The sequence below is a fragment of the Rhinolophus hipposideros genome (assembly GCF_964194185.1).
Source record: "Rhinolophus hipposideros genome assembly, chromosome: 7".
NCBI classification, from domain to species: Eukaryota; Metazoa; Chordata; class Mammalia; order Chiroptera; family Rhinolophidae; genus Rhinolophus; species Rhinolophus hipposideros.
In genome coordinates, this window is record NC_138053.1 from 46,536,139 (window position 1) to 46,551,733 (window position 15,595).

General features: G+C 37.4%; 1 protein-coding gene across 7 annotated transcripts in view; it reads right to left on the reverse strand.

Annotated features, from left to right (window-relative positions):
• The window catches only part of VCAN (versican), a 289,285-nt gene that overhangs the window by 32,919 nt on the left and 240,771 nt on the right, over window positions 1–15,595 (reverse strand). For 4 of the 7 annotated variants that reach the window (XM_081053809.1, XM_081053810.1, XM_081053808.1 and 1 more), the window contains one exon: window positions 1,623–6,827. The exons of the other annotated variants lie outside the window; for them this stretch is intronic. In XM_081053809.1, the coding sequence (XP_080909935.1) occupies window positions 1,623–6,827 (5,205 nt within the window). The remainder of the gene's footprint in view (window positions 1–1,622; window positions 6,828–15,595) is intronic. 7 annotated transcript variants of the gene reach the window in all.

A 15,595-nucleotide genomic window follows, 5' to 3' on the forward strand; every position in this document is an offset into this window, starting at 1 on the left:
CTGAACTAACCTAAAGTGACCATCTGTTTTGTAATGAAGGCGCAAACTCGAATTTTCATGAATATTGTAGACTGGATAACTGGGATACATTTCTCATTCATTTGTCAAAACTGACTCTCTCTCTATATGTATATAGTTATTACCAATGATTTCTATATCACATTTTCACCAACCTGCAGTATATTTCACGTAAATTACAAAAGAATACATATTGGCCAGATTACTTGGTTATAATTTACAGATTAGAGAGTGATGACAAAAAAAAATTAATCAACCACCTCAGATCAATTTTATTCATAAAATATACTTCAAGTCATTTATAAAAGTTGCACTTTACGACTATTTTACTCTATCTGAAGTACAACAAACTGAAGCATCAGTGACACAAAAGATAATGTTGAAACAATCAGAAGAATACTAAGTATAGCCATGCTCTAAAACATATGCATTAAAATAAAACATATTTTCAACCAACACAGATCTTGAAGTACTGATTTTTTTCTTTTTCTTTTTTCTAGGTAGTAGCTAGGTGGTGATGGCTACTTATGGATTCTACTGACACTGTTATTTAAATAACATTCCTGGAAAACACCACTGCTGAACATTTCTCAATATCATCAGGCTAGAGTAAAAGGAAAACAAACTCTACAAAGTAATAAATATCCCAAGATTTCTGGTTTACATCATTAAATATCAATTATCCATTTTTATAATATATTAACAGGAAACCAGCAAAGAACAGTGAAAAGACCACGGACTTTAAAGTGGGGCTGATCTGGATTGAAATCTCACTTTGCCAGTGTGTGAAGCTGTGCAACCCTGGGCAAATGACAGAACCTCTCTTATAAATGGAGATAACAGTGTGTGCTGTATAGCCTTTTTGTTAAGATTAAGTGAGATAATGTATATGAACCAGTATCAAATTCATGCTTTCTGTCATTCAGTAAAAAGAAAACAAAACAAACAACAACAATAACAGCAACAAAAAAACAACCTCTCTTGATGGGCAGAGTGTGAATAAATACTGAATGAATACCCACTATGGCTAGGCACTATGTTAGAAGCATTATGTAGACTATTTGGAGCAAGGAAATTGTGTAAAAGTATGAACTGATTAACTCATACTGCACAAACTGTGTAATGTATATCAGAGCTATTTGCTACTGTCAAATTTTAAAGGCCTGACATATTTTGATATTGCCATAATAGCAATAAATAAATAAATGTCCGTGAGAGATTTATAAAAGTTAGATTCTTTAACTGTTTTTTAAAACTAAGGTGTGTAACTATGGAACATGTGACAAAGCAATACTTCAGTTGTGAGTAAAAGAAAAATGAATTTTTACACCACTAACTATTTAAATTTTTCCATGGTGTAACTGTATGTTGTTTCTAAAACCCAGAACAAAACAAAGAACATCCATATAGCTCAGAAATAATTTATCCTTACTTTCTTTGCATCTCCTTATGGACTCAATTCTGTAACCGGGCCTCCTGTGTTGTGAACAATATGAAAATCTCCACTGATTTAACATTACAGTAAAAATTATGCACATATATGTGTTAGGACCAAGGGACTGTTTCCAAGTTTGGAAACAGATTTATCAGTGCCGTGACCTTACCTGGTAAATAGACTGCTGTGCCTTCCACTGACTCTTCATTCATGCCAATCAGGAAACTGGTTTCATTAGAAGTTTCCAGAAGGTAAAGTGATGGTGTTGCAAGTGCAATACTTAACTCTGCAGTATGTACTGTTGCCTGATCACTGGAATCAAGAATTCTCGCTGTTACTTGCTGTTCTGATGCTGCTACTGTGGAATCCTGCCCTCTGATAAAAGCTGCTTGTGTTTCAGGGTTTATTTCCAGAGAAGAAGGAACAGTGGGCCTCTCAGAAGTCTGTGGGCTGGGCTGAGGTACCACACCTGTTTCAGCCCCATAAGTCGCAGAAGTAGAATGTGGCCACAGTGTAGCACCTTCTAATTTAATTTCACTCGCCTCTGTAACAACAGTTCCAGCCTCAGGAATTCTCATACTAGGAAATACCTTGATTGTTTCTGCAGAAAGTTGAACATTGGTTTTGTTTGGGGAATCTTGGAGAATCTCAGTTCTTTCTTCGGCAATTAGTTCTGTTGGAGAAGCTTCCATTGGTTCTAATAACTTAGGTTTACTTTCGTCTTCTGAAGGTTCTAATTCTGTGTTAGGAGGTAAGGGTGGAGGCCCGGTTATGTGAAAGTATTCTTCACTTGATGGTTTGAAAGTCACGCCAATATTTGCAAGTTTTCCTGGGGACATTTGGGATACGCTGGCATCCACACCAGGCAGAGCACTTGGCTGGGGGCCCTCTGTGTATTCAGAGGCTCCGCTGCCTAAGTGGAGAGTGAATGGCGATGATGGTGTCTGAGAGGACAACTTTGCAAAAACAGTGTAATCTGGGGGATTAGATCCTTCCGTCACATTAGGTGCCTCTGTTAAACTCTGAGCCATAAGGTGGATAGTACCAATACTTACGTGAGGTGTTGAATCTATCAGTATCTCCCCGGCGCCTGAAAAGAATTCGGGCTGAAAAGAAGAACCTACATATTTCTTTTCTTCATACTCTTCCTGTGTCCTTTCCAAATGACCCAATGTTGATATTACTTCACTTTGGTCTGCAATAGCTTGACCATCAGACAGAGTGCTTGATTCAAAGATGTCTTCCAGGGCTTTTGCTTCAATGTTTCGTTCTTTAATATTTGGATGAACTGTGGCCGACTTACTAGGAATAGGCAGGGAAGTCGCTGTGGGAAGCAAAATATCTAATTCTGTTTCTATGCTCGGGATGGGGATCCCAGTTGTGAAGATAAAGCCCACGTGATCTAATTGGCTTCTGTTTTCAGGTGTCTTCGATTCATTGTGTGCTGCCTGAGTGTAGCTAGCCAGAACAGTATCACCAGAGCCCTCAAAGTTTTCCTCAGTTAAGGAAAGGTTAACAGCAGCCTCATACTTCTCCTGAATTTGGGTGCCTTCTTCATTACTGCCCTGTGGTCCTGATGGTATCTCTGTATCTATGTCCGTTTGCATTCCAAGGATGTCTTCATATATGGGTTTAGTGTGATCAATATCTATGATAGTATTTTTATCTGATGTCAGCTCAGGTAGAATTTCAAGGATGGTACTCTCTGTAATTGTCAATATTAAATCCTTGTCCTCTTTGTCCAGATCTATAATAATATTTTCAGTGGCTTTTCTTCTATCAGGTTTTAAGGTGGAATCCTCGAATCCCCTGAACTGGTCGTGGAAAACATCCGCAGCACCTTCTGTGGGCCTCTTATACGACACTGTATTTGACGGTGTGGTAATTGGATCAGGGGAGCTTTCGTTCTGTTCTGAATGAAGAGGCAGCACCATTGACACCGTTGGGAATCCAGCAACCGTAACAGTTTTAGCACTTGGAACTTCGGGATGCTTTTCCAAGGATTTATCAGAAACAAATGGGGTGCTGCCTTGCCTGGTTGCCTGTGTAGTGCCAGAAGTGTGGACTACATCAACGGTATCCAATTCCCCAGATCCTTCTCCTGAGTGTTCATGAAACAAGTCAGATGGTTGTGGTGCTGATGTAACAGATCCTTCGGTCATCTCAAGAGCATATGTTGTAGCTGGAAAATCAGTGGAAGAGGGGGTTGTTTCTCTAGTTTCTCCTGTTGAAGAATTCTTCTTAGAGATTTGTTCAGCAGTAGGCTGTGGTCTACTAGTCTGGATTTCCTCTGCCGAACTGTGAGTCTGATTTGGAGGATGCTCTGTGTCTGCAGAGAAAGTGAGAGGTGCCAAAGAAGGTACTTTTGTCCTGGTGTCACTTAAAATTTCTAGTGATGTTGTGTTGGGTGCCAGCTCAGTATCTTTAGAGATGTTGTCTGTTTTGAAAAAGAGTGGTCGAACTTCATTTGCCGCATTTTCCATTCCCTTATATTCTTTAGTTGTATCACTTATGATGCTAGTTTCTAAACTTTCCATTTGAGAAGTCTGGGGATATAATGTGCTAATGATTTGTTCCTTTTCAGTGAAATTCACTGATACTGTAGCAGGCAAAATGTCTTCTCCTGATCCCAGTCCAGAGAATAAAAGATCAATATCTGACTCTTTAGATACCGGTCTCATAACTTTGGGAAAAGGTTTTATACTTTCTTTCTCTATGATTGATGGATCTGTAATTGTACTCTCAGCTAGTATAGATTCAGTCACTGAGGCAGTAGCTAAGAAAAAATGGGATTTTTCAGTAACTTCAGGGAGAGTAGTGTAGGGTTCCAAACCCTTTGCACCTGGCTCTGGAACAGGCATGTCGACTAAGGGAATGCCTTCCTCCTCCATTTCCTCATCAGTACTGTAAGTTTTCTTTGTTGTTAGTGCAGAATAATCTGTGCTTCGGGGTGCAGTTTCAGTAAATGTTTGTGAATCAAAAATTATTTGATCTGGTGTGACAGAACTTTGGGGAGAGTCAAAAGATTTTTGTTCTTGAATCTTTTCCTCTGATGCTGTTTCACTTTCAATTTCTTGCCTTACAGTGTTGATTTCTTGCTTAGACCATAATTTGGTTGGCTCCATTGTCTGGGGAAAGTCCACTGAAACTGTGCCATTGACCTTCACTCCCCCGTTTTCTACTGGAGCTTCAGTCTCTTCAGCTTCTGCTCCCGATAAAATGGTGGGTCTTTTATCAACTTCTTTGATAGTACCTTCTCCCAACAGTTGGTCAATAAATGGGGATTCTGTAGCAAGAATCCCCACAGCACTGGGAGACAACTGGTCAACGGAGCTGCCAACTGAGACCAATTGCTCACCTGAGCCCTCGGCTGAGGCTGTGAACTCTTCCCAAGGGAAGGCTGAAGTGCCAACCAAAGTGCCACCTGGTCCTTCCAAGTCAGCTATGTGATTGATGCGATCTGAAGTGGGTGCTGCAGATGGTGAAATCTGGGTATCCTTAAATGCTGCATCCCCAGAGCCTTCCATCATTACTCTTTCTTCTTTTGCTTTGGGATGAGATACTGTCGAGAATTCTCTAAAATCACCACTGAAATCTTCCCCCAAAGGAAAATCTGTGGAAAAGCCATTTATTTCTGCCCCATTATTTGGCTCTTTTAAAACCTCTGATATCAGGTTTTCCTTGGATGTTTGGCTTATAATTTCAGTAATCTCTCTACCCGTCACAGTATTCAAAACTAGCCCTGTTGGCTCAAAAGGGAACACAGTTTCTACATGGGAAGACAAAGTGCTGCTGGCTGCTTCCTTTTGGTTTTGGATTTCAGGCTCTAAATTTAATGAAAATGAAGAAACAGTGGTGGTTTCTTGGTCAGCAGCAGCTTCTCCAGAGGCCTGCTCCATAAATAGAGAGATAGGGCTACCTGGAACAGTGGACAGCCCTTCCTGAACTTCAGGCTGACTGCTGCTGTGGGGCTCAGTGGTCTGCGCCCCCAGATTATCTGAAACATTTGTTTCTGTAAAGACAAGAGTAGAACTTGTCATTTCCTTTTCAGACTGTGTGGGTGTTGTCAAGGACTTCAAACTGTTCCAGGCAGCAGATACTGAATCATTAGACGTAGCTTCATCTGAGTTTCCTAATTCAGAGGGTGAAGTTAATTGATCTGATCTCTGTGTAGGTAAATGTAGCTGAAATGTGGCAGCTGGACCTGTAGTTCCCTCCTCCTCATCTTTCCTTTTCTTTCCCTCAAGAGATGTACTGGAAACCCACTCAGAAGTGCCTGTTTCCCTTACAAATTTGGTAGGCACTACTTCTGCAGACGGTTGTTCAGAAGCTGAGTAAATGGTTGCAGAAACATCAAAAAGGTTGTCTACGGTCATTATTTTGCTAGGGTCTAAAGTAACCAGTGTATCTGAAGCATTTCTCTGTGATAAATCAGTTACCACAGTGAACATTTTCTCTTTATCTTCTTCTGCTTCCCCAGAGCCTTCGGAAATTGGAAATGAAAGACTCCCTGAGAGCTCTACAGTTTGTCTCGGTGTTATCTGCACCCGGCTTTCCACAGTGGACAACAGGTCAGCAGGCTGGGGATTTCCCATTAAGGTAACTGATAGTTCCTCTGAAACATTTGCTGACACAGAACTTGGGATGGTACTTGGAGTGTATGTGATGGAAGTACTTTTTTCTGCCTCTTCACCAAATATTACTTCGGTAGCTCTTGAAAAAATCATTTCTGGGGATTCTTGGTCAACTGTAGCATCTCCTGAAGATTCTTCAGAAGACAGAGGGACAGGTTCAGTATGTTCATGTACTAGATTATCAAGTTCAAGACCTCGCTCTGTGACTGATTCTGGTTCCTCCGTGGCTTCTCCCTCATGCAATGGGACTGTGGGGAAAACATCAGATTCACCACTTGAAAACTGTTCTGGTGCTTCAGGGTAAGTCTCAGGTTTCCATGTAATTTCAAGCGATTCAGTTGTTTCTTTAGATTCCTTAGGTTGAAGGGCAGTAGATGATCCAGTTTCGGCGATTATAAACTGTTGAGTATCACTTTCACTGCTGTCTGAAAAATTCTGAGATGGTGCAACACTTTCAAACTGGCCACGCCTAGCTTCTGCCACCTCTGGGTCCTTGGGCACAGTGGTGACCAGGTGTTTCCCATTTATGTACTGTACTGATGGGGTGGTTGTTACGTCAGTAGCATTTGCACAATCTTCCTCTTCCTCTTCTTCACTGTGGTATAGATCTAATTCAATTAAGTCAGGTAAAATTTCAGCAATTAGATGGTTGTCTGGATCTGTTTCTTCACTACAAGATTCATCTTCTTTAGATTCTGAATCTATTGGATGACCAATTACACTCAAATCACTCATTCGACCTGAAAAAAACAAAGAGTTTTCACAATACTTAAATAGAACAGGTGGCAGTGTATGACAGAAGAAACTGATAGCAAGGCTGGCAGATCACACACACACACACACACAAAAGGAAGAATTCAAATCTTTTCACATTAAGTGCAATCACCCTTCTACAGTCTCAGTCTTCAGATTTGCTGTTTTATGTTAACAATAAAAAAAAATACAATTTCCGATTATAGAAACAGGTCATGAAAACTCTTTAACATGGTTAACAAAACGGTGTCCATAAAATGAAACAAGAAATCACATCTATTCATTGTAATCATGAAATGTGGGAATTCATCTTGTGTGAACTAAAAAGAAAATTAAAAATTAAAACCATTTCCCCAAATCATACAGAAAAAGTAATTGGTTAATTGGTTATTGTCCTTTCTGTAAAGTGATGCTTGGACACCCTCTGTTCCATAAGGAAATGACAAGAGATTCCTTCCGGTTTCTTGTCGTGATCTGTCTTACAGAAGATGGTTTTTAGAAAACTAGAAGAGAGGTTTCTTTATAGCCCTTTCACAATGCAATGACAACCCCTCCCCATTGCAACAGTGAGACAAGACTTAGTTACATAAGCTGCAGCCACCTCCCAGACACAGTGCAGGAAGGCTTGGATGGGGTCCTCTGTGCACACAGGAAGAACTCACCGAAAAGCACCAGAAAAAGCCCTCCACACCTTTACACCTTTATCCTTTATGAGACCTGGATTGGGTGAATTATAGTTCCTTTTTTTTCACATTTCCTCCAAAGGAAGTTTAAGAGTCACATCTAAACATTTGAACTAGCATGCTTTAGATAACATATCCGCAGAAGATTCCCTAGATTATATGTGTAAATTACCATAGGGTACGAACCACTAAGCCCAGTTGACATTTCTGCCTCCAGAAATATACCTTCAAACTCTTTGTCTGGGCATCAGAAAGGAGGAAATCCTGGACCCTCACTCTTATCAGAATGCAATTCAGGTATCCTGGGAGAGGGTCCTGCCACTACAGATGCCCTATTCCCAGCATCACAGCAGTGCGAAAAGGGGCCTATACGTGCCCATGAAGAAGACAAAGGAAAACATCAACGATTGTACAGCATCTTGCTCTCCAGCCCCCAGAAATACTGTTGCAAAAATAGTTTTCAGTCTAGTCCTGATCCATGCCACACATGCTCAGGCTAAACCTAAAAAGCTTACAGGAGGAATAATTATGACGGAGCCACCCCTGTCCTCCATTGCTAGGGAGATTGTTCCTGTTGCAAGAAACCACTCCTTTCCATGTATGTAAGGATCAACATCTAGCATTTACTGATAAGTCAGAAAAGAAAAAAAAAACTCGAGTGAGAAGGAACCAGTACTGCTTGTGTTCTTTATCCATCAACATAAATATAGACGTATATGAATTATCAGTAAAAACTCTACGAAGCTCCATCTATGTTTTTAACTATGGTTTGTTATAAAAAAAAAAACACAAGATTTTTATGTAACTAGAATACATATACTATATTTACGTTTACCCCTTTCACTTTAATAAAAACAAAAGAGAAATCCCTGCATTCCATTGCATCTTCACTGTACTATATCCATAAAATATTATTTGGGGAGGGCTGGGTTACTCCTACCTAAAACACTTCCTCATTACCTTTCACACATTATAGTTCATTTCTTATATCTCCATCCCATTCCACCCCATACATCCAGCCTTTCAACTATGTAAACAAAGGCTGATGGGTACTCAAAGAAATGAAAAAGTATTTCTGCCATAAGAGAGGTGAGATCAATGCATAGCTCTAATATATTAAAATTTAAAATACAGACAATTTCTGCCAACTACTCCTAATCACCAAACTTACGAAAATAACTGAATGCCTTACATTTTTTTCAAAAACTATAATTAAACAAATAAGTTTATTCAATATTGGATCACTGAAGTTGTTACAGTGATCTTATAGTGCCTTATGGTATATATATATATTTTAAAAGAGGACACAGTAAAATTTTCAGATAATAATCCTTGTAATATGGCTTGTGGTGAAGCTTACCTTTTTGCTATAAAAAAAGAATAAGAGAATATATATGCACATGCATATATATGTATACAAGAGCATACATTTTAAATGTCTTTTGTATAAATGAATCTCTTGAAATATTACATGAATAAGTCTAATCACAAAATTAAGTCGTCCGTCACTGCTAATACTATCTGAATATAGTTGAGTTAAGCCAGAATCAGTTAAATTATTAGGTACAACTTCGTAAGTTTTAACTGGAGCTTCAAAACTGTGCCTATCTTAATGCTTATACTCTTGTTTTACATTTAACCCTTTTCATTATGTGGAAATAAAACTAGAATTCACATTAAGAAATATCACACACACAGACATTAAATTCACACAGTACCTTTCATTTAAATACAGAACAAATTTTCAATAAGAAACATTGATCTGTGTCAAACATATAAAGAATTCCCACCACATTTTGTACCTTTTTATAAACAATGGAGATAAAACTAATCATTCAACCAAGCTTCTCCAGCCAAACAAAACGGTAAATAAGGAAATAATGTTCAATATTGTTTATTTATACACTGCTAGGCCAGGAACAGGGTAAAAACACTCAATGCAATTATAAATTTGTATGGTTGTCTAAATAAATTCCTTATTTTTAAAAATACTATTTAAAATAAAACTGATAAAAACATATTCCGTGATCTTCTTAGTGAATAATTACACAAGGAGATTCCATCAAGTATGATGTTGGTAGCTGTAAAAATAAGTAGAGTGGAGAAAAGCAGAGAGAAGATACTAGTGTGTCAAATGTCAACATGTCAGGAACTGACACATCATGATTCTCACCTAAATGTTTTACAATAGAATGAATAATTTAAAAATAAAATGTTTTCCTAGGAAAGGATGAAGAACTCTAACAGAATCAATAACTTGTGTAATAATTTCACTATCAACATTTATTTAGTCTACTTAATTTAATTAAATAAAGACCTTGGCATTCCCTTTACATTATCTAATTTTAGTTCCAATGAAGAAAGTATATTATTTGAGTCCTTTTTCCACTCTGTGTTAAGTGGATGAGGAACTCTAACATTTCTCATTACCCACAAATCTATGAAGACTCCCCTTAGCCCTTTGGATCACCATATCAGAATATTTCACCAAAAGACTCAACCATTAGGTGCAGTGTATTCCATTTTCTAATCTAAACAAATATCACAATATTTCAGTCACAGCAATAAAAACGCAGCAGAGAGATGGTCTTCGCATGTACTTGACAAACACGGCTCAGCTTTTGCACACAAAAATTTAATTCATTACCATAACCATGCATGTCACCCACTTGTATTATCTCCTTAGGAGCCAACTGATTGCACAGTATTTACTGAGTATCGATTAGGTATCAGACTGAACAGTAGGCACTTGCCTACCAACTTTATAGAGACCTATAAACTCAAAGCATATCTTCCAAGTCTCTCTTGCTCTTGTTCTTACTCTCAGTCTCTCAGGAACAAATGCTCTTGCCAATAGGTTACAGAAATAGCCTTCCGAAACTCTTTTTCCCTCATTTTAAAAGGAAATGTTTGAGTATACATGTTGCAAGCATACCAGTCATTATATTTAAATTATGATTCTTTCTCCACCTACCTCCCAAGTATCTGATCTCACTTGCCTTCAGAATAGTAGAAAACATTTTAAGCTGTTTTATCTTGTGCTTCTCATTGTGCCACAAAGTTGGCAATGATCAAAGAACTATCAGCTAGTCATAATAGTGACTGAGGAGCAAAGATTTATTTTAAAAAGTACTCATTTGATATGTATTACAAAAATGTTCTTCTAAGTGAGAATTCTTAAATAAAACGAAAGATACAAAATGAGAGTTGAAATTATTTTATGTCCTTTTTCTTAGAAGTATATTCTCACAATTAAGTGACTAATACTCATTGTTTAAATAAGTTGCATCAGCTTCCAAATGGTTTCATTGGATTCCTTAATATTGGTTTGAGGATGAGGGAAATATTAATTGCCTAGGGCTTTGAAGAGAATTTTTTTCTGCCAGCAGATTCTCTACAGATCAATTTACATTGTATAGTCTCAGTATGGCTAGTTTATTCTCATACTTCTAAAACTTCAAGGAGGGTATGGTGGTATGAAATCTATCTAGTTTAGATAGGTGAATACTTTCCTGCCACCCATACTCCTTTCATTGCTATCTTACATCTAACCCCTATTCCTATTTGCTCCCCGTTGTTTATTCAGTTGGTGAAATTACTTCTTTGTTCCCCCTTTCTTATCACCACTCTACACCCAGCACACATGTTACCAGACAGTTGCAAAAGCTATAATTATCAAAAATAGAAAAGTTTCCTTGTAGGGCATGGTGGGAGAAGGCGGACACCTGTGCTATTGTGAAAGCAGGTAGCTCGTTCCAAAATCGTGATCTGCTCTGTTTTGTATTAACAGTACAACCTGATGAAATAATTAACATTCTCACCTCTTGGATGAACAAGTCCTTATAAAAGACTGCTCTATTTTAGAATTTTATTCTAAGGGTAATATAACTTTTATTTGGATTTCCAGAGTCAAACCACAGAACTCTATACAGTGTATGTACAATCTTTTCTATGTTTATGTGAATGTATTTTAACAGCTTGACTCGAATATACTGGTAACATGGTTAATAGATTTTTTAGTGGCATTTCACACAAAGCTTTATTGCTAGCTGACCTCAAATTATTCACCAAGTACTTTTAAGTACTTCATGGCAGAGTTTTGTAGACATAGCACAAGTATTCCAGTCATACTGTTAGCCGACACAAAACATAGTTGCTAAGATGCGTAGGCAGCTGGATAAAGTTCATGTTCTCTTTAGGGAAATTTACAATTTAAGTTTAAGAGCTTTTAATTAAATGTAAGCATATACCAATCTATTCAGCAGAAATATATCAGGATCACATTTCTTTATTAAAATGATTTCATTTTAATGAGAAATTTTGTTTTCATTTTAATGAGCAATTTTGTTTCCTTATTTAAAAAATACAATAGATAGCCATACTGAAGTTTGTGAGAAATACTTATAGAATTTAACTAGAGAAAGCTTGAAGTTCTTTAAGATGTTTAGGTTTTGCGACACATACCTATAGATCTAATAACCATTCAGAAACAAATGCTTCAATTTCATTCATCTTTAATATATTCTTAAGGAAAATAAAATTCTAACTGGCCCCTTATGAAGCAAAGCAAACCACCTAATGTGAATTTCAACCAGATTATCTCAGACATCTTCAATTCCTCAACATTTTCAAAATTTGAGATTAAAATGGCACCAACACAAGATGTTTAAAAAAAAATGACATCAGTAATCAAGATATAGACATTCTCCCCAGATTCAGTCAGATATTTTTGTTAATTACCTTAATATTGAAAGTCATGTGATATTTATATCAATACTCAATCTCCCCAGAGATGGGAGATTGAACTAAAGTTTGGGAGATCAATATTGGATTCTGTGACCCATCTCTCTCTATTAACTCTGCTAGCCGAGGTTCATTTGGTGCACCACCCATGCATGTTATCTTATACTGACAGCCCCCTCTTGCTGAGCAAGAAGCTCAATATTTCTCAATTCGTGAATTTTATACCCAGAAAGGGTAAGAGATATATAGAGACAGTAGAAACATTCCTGATGACCTCACTTTTAAGAGGCAGACATGTTATGGGGATGATAAATGGGAATCATTTCTTTTCCCAACTTCAGATAATCCTCTAGTAATGCTGTTCCCTCAAGTGGAAAGAATATATTTAGATACACTCATGTGCTCTAAGTGCGTTTAAAGAAATATCACTGAGTGTGGGCTCTTCTTGCTTAGAGAAAAGGCTCGAAGGACTGTAACTTCCAATTTTTAAAGAGTAAGGGCTTCGCTGGAGAGCATAATCAAGTACTTTTGGGCCCTTCAATCATTTCTGAACAATGAGATAAAGAGCTTTATGAAAGTAAGCCAGGTTATTTGGTTTCTAAATGTTTCCTTGAAAGTAGAACAAATAAACAAAAACCAACCATAAGGCAGTGCTTTTATGATCTTTTTCATCCTAGTTCTCTATCATTGTCAAAGCTTATTATAGATAGATAGATAGATAGATAGATAGATAGATAGATAGATGATTACCAGACATCCTAACACCAGAAAAATGCTTTGGTCAGATTCAAGGATTTAAAATTTAAGTAAAAGCCTTGACTAAAGTAAAACAAATGCCTCTCATAAGTAAATATATACATTTCCTTTCTAAGCCTTCCCCCACCCCCAAAAGATAGCTACTAAGCTAAACTTTACCAAACACTTTTTTTTTTTTTTTAATTATTCCACTTCTTTCTTCAAAAGTCAATAGTAGTTTCTGGTCACCTCTTCTACCTGACCTCTACAACACAGTGTTCAAACAGCTCCATTAACTGTCCCCACATTTATCCTCTTCCTTCAGTTCTCTGTTGTCATTCTCTGCTTCTCTGCGCTGGAGAACAGCAGCTCCATGTCCCTGTCTCCATATCCTCATTCCCATCTCCGACTTCTGTTCAAGAAGAACACCCTCGCCCTCCATTTGGTAGGCTTTATAAATTCCCCTTTGAACTTCACGCATCCATTTATGAAGGATCCAGATGAAACCCTCAGTTCTCCAATATATAATATCTTTTCTAAAACTCTTTAGCCTAAACTGGTTGTATCTTTCATTTGTATGCCATAGGATTTATGTCATATTGTTTCTTATTTATAAATTCCAAAGTTGTTTTATATTTCTATCTCACCTCTCTTACTAACTTCTACATTCCATAATTAAAATGAAGGGATCCTTTCCACATATAATGCTCTTCATACACTGACCACTTAGTCCCTCTTTTGGCAGTTTAGTTGGAAGAATGTCCACACAGCTATCATCAAGAATGAAAAGGTTTACCTTCTACTACTTTGATATTTCCTTTGAAAGATTTACATTTTTGACTAAAGATATTTTTGTTCTTTGGCTGCAACAACAACCCAAATTCTGAGATACAACTAAAGAACCATATAGATAACTCACACACTAAAGACTTACAGTTATAAAAATCCAGATAATCTAAATGTGCGGGCACAATTTCACTATTTTTTTAATCCTTCATTTTCTTTCCAAATCCAGCACTACATATAAGGTTATCTTAGGGTGGTAATCACTGTAATTCTCAAATGTAAATGTCTAATGAACCGACTTACTTTGTCAGTATAGTCAAAAGAATCCTTAAACCATAAGCATACATATTTTCTTTTATTTTCCATGTTAACAGAGAGGAGAACATGGATGGATACAGCCAAGTGAGGTATGTAGTTCTTGGTAATTTGAGATATATTCTACACCTTTCAGTATTACTACTGATTCAATAACAATTATTCCTGAAATTTTTAAAGACATGTATTTCAATGATATTTAATTGTGTTTTCTTCCTCACTCATGCCAAGGTTCATGTAACATTGTTGATAAAAGCTACACTTCCCCAAGTATGATCAAAGACCTCCATTTCACTCATGGGAGACTGAATTATATATATATATATATACACACATATATATACATATTTTTAAGAGTAAGGGTAAAATTATGTATAAAAAATTATACATAATTTTAAGGAGAGAAAACATATATATATATACATATATATATGTTTTCCCTCCTTAAAATTGTCAAAGTACAGCTCCAACTGGCAGAGGCTTTATTAAAGCAGTCCCTTCCCCAAGAACGTCTGTATTTAAGCCGGCTGTCTGCAGCTCAAAAAGCCTTTAGTTTCCCCGTAGTGTTCAGTCCTCACTGTGCATCCAAATCACATGGGCTGCGTTAAAAAATACAGATACTACTAATAAAAATTAAACAAATGAAGCAAATTTAAGAGGAGAAGCTAAAAATATACAAATGCCTGAGCCCACCACTAGATCAAATCCAAGTTGTCCAGTGGTGAGGGAAGGGTGGTTATTTCTATTTGGAGGTTCCCTGGTGACTCTGAGGTACAGCTGGGGTTGAGGAGCAGTGTAAACAGTATTTAATGTGCTGGGTGATTTCCTGGTGTTTCTCAAACACTTGCAAGGAATGGCATCATGGTTGGCTGGCTGGTGGCTGGCTGGTGCAACTCTGGGCTTTCCCAAGTATACTGGGTGATTGTTTTGTGAGGGGATGAATGCCCAGGTTCCTGTGAGGCCAATTCTGAGACCCTGCCTGCTAAAGATGCTTCTTTTATTATTTCATATTACCTCAATTTTTCCTTTTACAAAAGCAAGCGATTTTCCTTTATTATATATTCTCTTGCTTACTATTTCAAGTTGCCTTTCCAACTAAGCTATAGATTGCATTATCTTCTTTTCCCCAGCCACAGAGTAGCTTGATTGAATGACTTTATTTCAACAAACCTCTAAAACATTTCCTGGGGGTAGATGTGACGAGAGATGGACAGAGAATGTTTTATCTCCAGATAGTAAAATGGCTCCCCCAAAGAGCAGAGCGAGGTAAGATTGCAACATAGTGAAATATAATAATTATACTGTGTTCTTTTACACTCTACAGAGTATACATTATATTTCCTTTTCTCTTCCTCAACTTAGAAAAACCAAAACTTTCAGAAACCCAGTATACAAATCTTATGGCCAAAGCAACTAAATGACCCCGTGGGAAGCCAGGAAAATGGAGGTACAAAGCCAAAAGATGAAACCACTAGAAGCCAGACAACGTGGGG